This window comes from Dipteris shenzhenensis, chromosome 9, assembly GCF_047967505.1.
Source record: "Dipteris shenzhenensis isolate YYH24624 ecotype China chromosome 9, Dip_SZ_1.0, whole genome shotgun sequence".
NCBI classification, from domain to species: domain Eukaryota; kingdom Viridiplantae; phylum Streptophyta; class Polypodiopsida; order Gleicheniales; family Dipteridaceae; genus Dipteris; species Dipteris shenzhenensis.
In genome coordinates, this window is record NC_141604.1 from 29,704,437 (window position 1) to 29,714,553 (window position 10,117).

Below are 10,117 nucleotides of genomic sequence, written 5' to 3' on the forward strand. Positions count from 1 at the left end.
AAGCCCAAGTTAATACTTATTTATAGTAATTTAAACTTCTTTAGAAACATGTCCATAAATATGCTATAAAAACACTAAAAAGATATTGCCATATGATATAAATGTGTTAATAAGTAATTATATATGCATAGTATTATTACATTGAGAGTGATTATGAGGAATGTTTCTTAAAGGAATCAACACTATTTTAAGGTAATAACAAGGGTACAAAGGGATGTCTCTAAATATGAAAATTATGTTGTGTAAAAATGAATGAGTGACTAGTCTGTATATTTTTATGATAAAGGGATCTAGTTCTAGTGAAAATAAAAGTGTAAAAACCATGTTTCCTAAAGAAAAACATTTTTAAAAATCTCTTGAAAAACACGCTCGGATAAACCTCCTCATAGGTTTTTGCTCGTAAAATTGACGCATCCTGGCAGATCCCAATAACATCATCCTTGATAGCCTACAACCCTAGCAATGGCACATCTAGCACATACATACGTGGCATCCATAGTATCCATATCATAAAATTTGTTTACATTCCACATCCGTGCAAAGAGCCCCATATCATGTACATAGACTATGTCATCACAACATGCCATATGCACTTATGCCATAGCATTGCATGGCCAACCTGCATGCCAAATTATCACTGTGACAAGTTATTGTTTATTATTTTTCTATATGCCGTGATTTCTACTGTCAAGACTTAGGTTAGTCTGATGATCAAACACCATAAAGGCCACATTAACATACTTTTTCCAAGTACTAAGACCTTTTGTCAAGGTGGCGAGGAGTTGTACCCATATCAGTTTGGTTCTACAAACTAAAACTCCCAAGTTAGTGTCATCCTCAACATTTGATTTGTGTTCATGATTGGCATGACAGAGTTCCGATTTTCACAGCATAGCTACTTGTTCTTATCTTGGAGTCTAAAACTTTTTGAGCCCAATCAAATGGGAAATTAGGAACTACAATGTGTAATCATCGTCAATATTTGGCATCCTATAGTCTTTCTATTGAATCTTATTTGTTGTCATCACTCCTCATAGAAGGATATTATTTTAAGCTTCAATATTAGGCCACTTTTCAAGCCAAGAATCATACATGTTCTACATTGACAATGGTAGTAATCTACCAGATGAACCTCTCTTTGCCATAGAATACCTTTAGAGAATCATGTATAACTTACATTGACAATTCTAGTCATTTACAAAATGAACCTCTCTTTGCCATAGTAGTGCAAGTGTAGAATATATTTTCAATGATTTAGGGGCCCTGTATAGGAAAAAAATGATTGTCATGTGCATTCTATAGAATGCCATTTCTTAATCATGTTCTTAAGAAAATATATTTATAGAAGGGTATCATTTTTAAAAATTGGGAAAAAAGTTACAAATCTGTATAGAAGAAGGGCCTCTTTTAATTGTAGAATATTCACAAATATTGTACGTGATATATACATGGTTTACATATAGTGACTCCCCCTATTCAATGATATGTTATGCAAAATCATAATCTTTGGCAATTATGCAATTGTTATGCCTAACTCTTAGTGTGTGATCCCCATAGTAAGAACAACGTTTAGAAAAAGACATGTTGATGTAAGTCTTGTACAGTTGAAGCAATCCTCTTTGTAGATAGTATAAATGGTGTTCAATCATCATATGTCTTCCATAACTAGAGTACTTATTCACTGTTCAGTAAAAGCCTTCCACAGTGAAGCATCGAAAAGCATTTCCAAATGAAGAATGGTAAAGCCCTCGTAAAGCCTTCCTCAAGAGAAGCATAATAGAATGGTTCCTTGACATGAGCCTTATGTTTGTGAAACACTGCTTGAACGTTGTGGACATAAGCCTTCTAGCATAGATGCATCCACATTCCAATAATGGGAAAAGTCCAAGAAGAAAATTGGGTAAGCACCTTATAAAGAGCAGCAATTAGATACAAGGTGCACGGTCAAATGATATGCCATCATATATGCATTTTGAAGACGTTCCAATCATGAATCCTGAAGAAATTGAAGAATACAAATCACAAGAAATGCAATGATTCCTAGCCAAAGGATACAAGGTTCTCACAAGGTTGTCCACATCAATGAAATAACTTAACACTTGAAGCTAGAAATAGCTTCTAGATGATTGATTCCATAGAGAATCTAGATCTTCACAATGACACTTCTTGACATGAACATTAGGTTATACACTTTAGATTAGAAGATGCAAGCTCTCAATTTAGATTAGAAGAAGCAAGCTTCCTTCAAAAGCTATTATGCATGTTTTGGAAAAGACAATCACTTTAGAATCAAGTGTTGATCAAGAGGTCCTAGCAACTGCCTACCATCCATAGTGATAGAGACAACCATATCGCAGAGACAAAGGAGTCAAATGATATTCAAATAGCCATTGCTTTGTATCTTTTATGTAGCTTATCCTTCAGCATGAGGAATTCCAGACAAAGAATCTACAAGAATTCAACACTTTTTGGAATAGTTCCAAAATCCCAAAATGCATTCAATACTATTGACCACTTCTACTATAATGCATAAGTCTCTAACATTAATTGTGGCACAACAACAGTCACTCTTTGACATTAGTTGCGGTAGAACATAATTCAAAGATACTGCATCCCTTGACCCTTCACATATTGACTTAGCCACCATATTGTTCATACTTGAGCATACAACTCCAACAAATGCTCCATCCTCAAAACATTTGGATATGCTACATGCATCCCGATGTTGGTCAAAGTACCTTCATGGTAATCCAACGCAAATGTCACAAAACCTTGCTTTAACATATCATCATGATTTAATATTCATCCTCAAGCTTAATTGTTCTAAAAAATCATGACAAGATTTCTTGAGCAATTGGATATAGAATTAAAACATGGCATAGTCCAATCACGTACTTTTATTCAAAGCACAAATGCATTATAGGAAAATCGTCTTCAAAGCCAAGTACTCAACATGGATAATGAATCATGCTTGCATAGATCGGGCCTTCTTGTCTGCTTAAGGACATGGGCACTTGCTACCATGATTAGATCTTTACTGTGACAATAGAGACAATGATATGTTACACTAATATGCCATAGAGCAATATTCAATTCAACATGAATGCAGTACCCTAGAGTATCCTTATTAGATGTAAGACGAGAACCAGTCGTATGGCAAATTGGAAACTAGTAAAAGCTTTATATATCGTGCATACTTTAAATCTTAGAAGATACAGTTTCTTCTCATGTCATCCTCATGACAAATTACTTTAACATGTCAAAATATAGGTCAAAGGCACAAAAGCTTTTTTATGGTTCTACAATGGACACAGGGCACTCCATATCGTATGCACATCCTTGACAATAAGGCTTCAAGTTTATTAAATATGCAAATCAAGGTAGCATGACTCCAAAGTTATTGATAACACTCTTATGCATCCTGGTAGCTTACATATCTTCTACAATGACGATCAACATGAACTATCAAATAGTTTCTTGATTTTCTCAAGCCATGGAAGATCTGAATTAGAAGCTATGATGCTTCCACAAATTTGTCAATATGCCTTTAACAACATTGCCCACTTGATCAGGATGATACATGATCACGATAGTTTGGAGTGATTTTGACTAGCATCCTACAATTCTTTACTGTAAAAAATATATGAATAATCCTATATTTTTCTTGACAAGCAAGTCCACAATAACTCTCATTACATTAGCAAAGTCCATAGTGACTCCTTCGTTCTTTATAGAATCCATAGATATATGTGTTTAGAGCCAAGCATTTGTCCATTTGTCTAACAACAAAGTAGCACAATGTGAAAATGAGATTTGTTCATGGTTTTTGTATGTAGCTCATGGCAACCTGAACATAAAAGGTAAAACCTCTATGATACAATTTGAAAACCTTGATGGTTTATACTATATCTCATGTGTCAAAAAATCCTATCACTAAATTCTAGCTTGATGATCTCATGAGGTACATTGAGCCAATCATGTTCCATGCAACAGCTGTGTCTCTGACCATCATTCAAAGCCACATTCTAATACATAATCAAATCAATAATATCAATAGCCATAGGCTTTTTAGATGTTAAATATGCCTTTTGCATTGACCAACAGAAGCACTCTACCCTTGGATCTAGACTTCAATGATTATGCAATGTTCTACTATCGAGATGTTCAACTTTTGTGCATTCCATAGTTGACTATCTTTACCAACACTATAAGCTATGTTATTTTACTGACACTCATATGTCTAAATGACATTGTGTTCAAAGATGCAAAAACATCTTAGCCTCTCTAAGATTTGGTACACAACGTACCAATCAATCAACTACCATCATCAACAATAATCGCAACCTTTGATCAAGGAGGATCTGCAACTTAGTCATACTACCATTTAACAAGAGCTTCTAGAAGCCAACAACCACATTTCATATGAGCCTTCCATACAAGATTCGAATAGAAACGTTAAGGATAAGGATTTTGCTTCATCTTCCATCAAATCTTATGCTCATCCTTTTTCACAACTTAAGGAGAAATTTTTGACAAGCACATATAAGTTGCTCATCAACAACACTTTTTTGGTAGCACATTGGCTATCTTTCGAAGACACAGCTTCTTGTGTATGCAATTTCAATAGTTTTCATCTTTGGCCAAATTTTGCTCATGTATAAAGAAAAGCCAAAAACAAAAATGATGTAACTTAACCCTATACTTCTGAATTGGAATTTAAGAGGGGGTGTTGAGAATGTAAATTGCTCTAGGTGCACATAGTATACAACAAGTGGTAAAAAGTGAAGGTAAAAAGTGAATATCTCCAAAGGCATAGGCGAAATCCTTAGAGTAAAAGACCATTAGCCTACATTTTGTAATTAGGGTTTGTCAATATAAACTATAACCTCCTTGTTTAATAGGAGTGTCCATACCGTATAGAGATCGTAACACCCTTTCACTCCCACACTTCATGATGCACTCTCACAACATTGACCCTTAGTATTAGCAGTAAGTAGGTAATGTTTCCATGCATTAAGAAGCATGAACAATAGCCAAAAGCTCATTGCCATTCGATACGAAAAGGAGGCAAAAGGTAGAAGGATTCGCTTAGAGGACACACTTAGAGGACATGACAGAGGCAACATGCAAAATTTGAGGTTAGTTTTATGGGAAGGGGGACCGAGAGGGGGGGTGGGGGAGAGGAAGTTTCCCAATTGCACCTAATGAAGCTACATGAGCCAACAATTGCCCAAGCACTAACCATGCATTAGATCGAGGTACTAGAGGTGGAAGGAGTAGGTGAGGAGGATGTATTATTGCTGTTGGAATACAACATGGCTAGAGGAGCCTATGCATAACATGTAATCATGCACTTTTCTACTTCAACATATTGCAAAGCTATAGCAACACATCTAAATCAAAGCAAAGCTAGACATGCAATATCTTTTCATTAATTACATCCAAAGGAGAATGCAATACTTTCCCATTTCATCGATTTTGCTTGCAATCTGCCTCCTACCTCGAAAATCTTAGGCAAAACTTGGATATCATGTCTCGACCAAGGATATTACGAATTGAGGGAGTATAAATCCACTTCGTGGCTACAAAGATTGTCATCAACAAGCCGTTTCTATAAAGCTAGGTGAAACATCATCCAATACATCCCCTCCTACACCACGATGCTACTCCATGGATTACTGCAGGCATGGTTTTAGGTGATCTCGTGGGAAAAGTTTTAAGTGGCACAAAAGAAGGCTGCACACCCTCCTTTCCAAGGCATTGCTGTGACCTTGCCTTACAAGCTCCATGAGGTTTATGGCATCTTGGATGGGTAAAGGGATTCAATGACTTTACGAGGGATGAGGTGGGCTAGTCTCAATCGTTGCCACTTAGAAAGGAAGCTTGGAATACTCAACCTAGGGTAGATCAATTAAAGATCCATAAACTATGGTATAGTTTATGGCATAGAAAGGAAGCTTGGAATACTCAACCCAGGGTAGATAGATGGAAGATCCATAAACTATGGCATAGTTTATGGCATAGAAAGGAAGCTTGGAATACTCAACCCAAGGTAGATAGATGGAAGATCCATAAACTATGGCATAGTAGTGTGTCTTTTTTTTGTGAATGTAACACTTGCACCAACAGAAAAGCAAGGGGGAAGAATTAGCATACTTGTCTAGTTTTGGCTTTCTTCTAGCTAACCCAAGTCTACACGTCAAAACCTCAACAACAGGGACAAACAGGCACGCAATAGAATAGACAGCTCTCATTGCCACGTGCCAATGCGCTAGTTTTAAGCAGCACATCAGTTCTTGAATGAGTTCAAAAAACCTACGGGAAAAAGGAAATCCTTGAGCTCCTTTCTAGGATTACAAATCTTTAGATTTTTTTTGCAGTCTTGCATTTTGTACACTGGACAGTCTTGCAAATCTTAAACAGGTATTAAAGACAAATCAGGAAGGGTTTATTGAACTTAAGCCTGTAAAACGGATTTGAAACATAATCAACAGAAAAGCCGTCTTCTGTTTCATCGGACTTCAAAACCCCTAAAATGGAACATACTGCAGAAGATGATAAACTCCGACAATGGGAGTGGTTATCTGATCATCAGCGAGCGAGTCAAATTATAGACTTGCAAATCTTGAACTACTATCAACGACCAGTCAGGAGAGGTTGATTCAACTTAAAACCTATGAAAGGGATTTGAAACATAATCAGCAAAAAGAGCCGTCTTCCTGCAATATGTTGCGTTGGACTTCAGAATCCCTAGAATGGAACATACATGCAGCCGTGATAGCTATGGAAAACAGTTGCAATGGGAGTAGTCTGAATTTCTAGGCTTGCAAATCTTAAAACCAGTATCAAACACAAATCAGGAGGTGTTGAATAACTTGAAACCTATGGAACATAATCAACAAAAAAAGCCTTCTTCCTGCAGTATGTTTCGTTCGACTTCAAATTCGTAGAATGAAACATACTGCAGCCGATGATAGCTAATGAAATAGTCTTAAGACGCATCTGATTATTAACGAAGGAGCAACTCCGTAACTGATCAAGCACTTACAATTCTGGAGGCCCATCGAAGCAGACCGCTTCAGCAGCGTCCAGCCAATTTCTTACCACCATTGATGAACAAGCACTCCATTGTTCCGAAGCGCCTGAAACAAAGACACACATTCATCATACGTCCTTTTGTACTTTGAGGTCCTCTTCGGATTGGTTCTTTGCCACCTATTGTAATGGCACTCCAAGAACAGTTCATCCACAAGACAAATCGCTCCCGTTTCAAACATTCTCGGCAATAAATCAAATTCAGTGCCTTCTACGTCCATCTTCATCACCACAAAATCGTCCGGCGACACTGTTCTCTTTAGCCATTCTGCGAAATCAAATCCCTGCACTGACTCGAACTTTTTACCAGACGATAAGCTCAAAACGCTGGCTTGATCCTCCATAGCAGAGCGGCTTTGAATCCGCCCCATACCTATGTCGCCTTCTGCAGCCCTATTCTCTGGATTGGCTCCAAACACCAGGCTTTCATTCTTCACCCATGCCGCATACGGCAAGAGGTGAACCTTCTTACGTTTTACATAATCCGGAGCAAAAGATTTATCAGCTTCTATGGCGTATACTGAGAAATCTTGATTCTGCTTCGGATATCTTTTTACAAACCAGCTACCAATACTAGAACCGTAACTCCTTGCCCCAACATCAACGTAGATGAACCGGCGGTGGTCACTGATATCTATGAAGCTTGGCAAATATTTTATCTTCTTCGCGTTTTCTTTTAATACAATCCAAGGCTTCAGTGGCTCTTCCAAAATCAGAGGCTCCGCATCATTGATGATCTTCTGCTTGAGATTTGTCAAGAAGCATTTCTGTGTATTCGAATCCGCTCCAGTTCCGCTCCCTCCTATCTGAGTTTTCCGTTTTCTAAGCCCAACCTCCAAGTCCAGACCAAATGCATCGACTTCTTTCATATGTACAACATCAAAGTTCTTAAATAGTTGCAATAAAGGGTCGGGACTGTACAAGTCATTGGCAGAATACTTGTCGGTGCGCTTCTTCAACGCAAGATGCAGCACGGCAACGCCACCTGGCTTCAGCGTCCGTTCGACCTCTGAAGCAAACATTGCGGGAAACAAAGCATGGTCAAAGGCATTGGAGAACTCAAAATCAAAGCTATTTTTCTCGAACGGCAGCTTGTGCATGTCACCCTTCAGAACAAGCGGTGGGGAAGGGACAAGATCGATGCCGACAGCATCCTTCACTCCGACTTCTTTTAACGCCAGCACCTCCTGGCCGACTCTCGCAGCGATGCATAACGCCTTGTCTCCCGGATTCAAGAGGTTCTGCGTGATGAGATCTTGGAAGACATGCGAGAACACATCCACTTTTCTCCTCCAGTCTTTGGAAGTCCACAGCTTCCTGAGCTTCGGATTGAGCGTCTTCTTCATCTGAAGCTGAAGGTACTGCTCATACGTCTTGAAATTGTAACGAGGCTTGAGAGCATCAGAGACGTAGCTCGAACTGAGAGGAGGGAAGCCAATTCCATCGTGCTCGGGACGAAGCAAGCAATTGTGGGCATGGAGGCAAGCGGATTCGTCACGGAGCACGTAAAGGAAGTGGAAACCGGTGAGGATGAGAGCGAAAGGGAGGAGACGGAGGATGAATCTGCGAGCGACGGGCTTGGTATGATCGGTGGGAGCTCCGAGTGATCGATGGGAGGAGGAATCCATGGAGGAGACGAGAGCGGGTTTGCTCAAGATGAGCTGAGGATGAATCAGGGGGGGGGGAGGAAGGGGGGAAGTTAGCGGGAGCAGAAGCGGGCGGAGGTATGGTTGGCACCCAGGAGGGAGCCATGGCAATGGTGGGAGAGGCGAGGCATGGGGAGGGGGGGGAGGGGGGGAGGGAAGGAATCCATAGCTATGGAGCTTCAAAGGGCACAAACGTAAACAAAAACAGAAGAAAGCTCGGCCGCCATAGCCAGCCAGAAACAGTAAAAGAGTAAGTAAACGAAGACCGAAGAAAACGAAGATGAAGAAGAAGATGGATAATTGAAGACGAAAACCGCCACCGCGGGAGGGTGGTTTTGGCGAGGTTTCTCTTACCTTCCCGGGTTTTGACCCACCTAAAGCAGGCTACCTTCCCCGGTTTCGGCGGCCAAAGTAACCTAACCTACCCCGGTTTCCGCTGGCTCAAAAGCGCGTTGCCCAAAACTACCTTTTTCGCAACGACCAGTGGGCAATTGGGGACAGCTGGACCGGGTGCCAGCTGGCAGAAACCACCCCCCCTCTATTCATTTAAATGTTCACAATCTACGCCTCATCTCACACAGAACTCGCAGCAGTTTGGTTTACAGGCCCCTCCCGCACTACGCCCTCCCTTGCCAACGAAAATGCCAAACATTTTAACACCACACACTTTCCCACCCCTCGCTCTTTTAGTTCCGGTGCCACCATTGCATCGCTCCGTTGAGCTTTGGCATTCCCATTGACATGGCGTCAAGCGGGAACGCCCTCTTAAAAACGCCAATTTTTTTTTTGAGCATGCTATTTTCTCGATTGCCTACAACTCATTGACAGGAAAAGGTGAACATGCAAAGTTCCTATGAGCACATTCCCACATACCTCTGTGGAAGGTGCCGATTTCCGTTCTTGACCTTTTCTGGTTGTTTCCTTAGTTTTTGCCGTGAGGATCAAAGGTCACACTAATATCGCAAACTCTGTAGGAAATAAGCATGAAGTCCCTAATTTTTGGCTAATCACAGATATTGCAAACTCACAATCAAACCTCGAATATCGATACAGTTGTCAAAAATTTTGCAGAGCTCTGGAAAATGCAATGTTCTCACGCAGACGCCAAATTTAGAGGCTAAAATATCGCCAGTGTTGAACAAGGCTGTTGAACAAGGCATCGCAGGAATGTTCTCTATGAGAGCATTCCAACGCAAAGAACTTCTATGTGCAAAGATTGTGGGGAGGCGAAGAATAGCGTATTTCCTGCATATTCGCCTTCCAAATCGGTTGTAGAGCAAGTACATATGTTCATGGCTAAAGAGAGACTGAAGCCAAACTCTCGTGTAACAATCCTGAGTTTCACGACATTAAATGATGGGAGCCTTCCTCACCCC

General features: G+C 40.0%; 1 protein-coding gene across 1 annotated transcript; it reads right to left on the bottom strand.

Annotated features, from left to right (window-relative positions):
* Positions 1 to 2,596: 2,596 nt before the first annotated feature.
* On the bottom strand, positions 2,597 to 8,952 carry LOC147898485 (uncharacterized). Its single transcript, XM_087379415.1, has 2 exons — positions 7,049 to 8,952; positions 2,597 to 2,738 (listed from the first exon to the last, which is right to left on the bottom strand). Exon 1 carries the CDS (start codon positions 8,721 to 8,723, stop codon positions 7,101 to 7,103), a length of 1,623 nt encoding a protein of 540 aa, XP_087235541.1. The 5' UTR covers positions 8,724 to 8,952; the 3' UTR covers positions 2,597 to 2,738; positions 7,049 to 7,100.
* Positions 8,953 to 10,117: the final 1,165 nt, after the last annotated feature.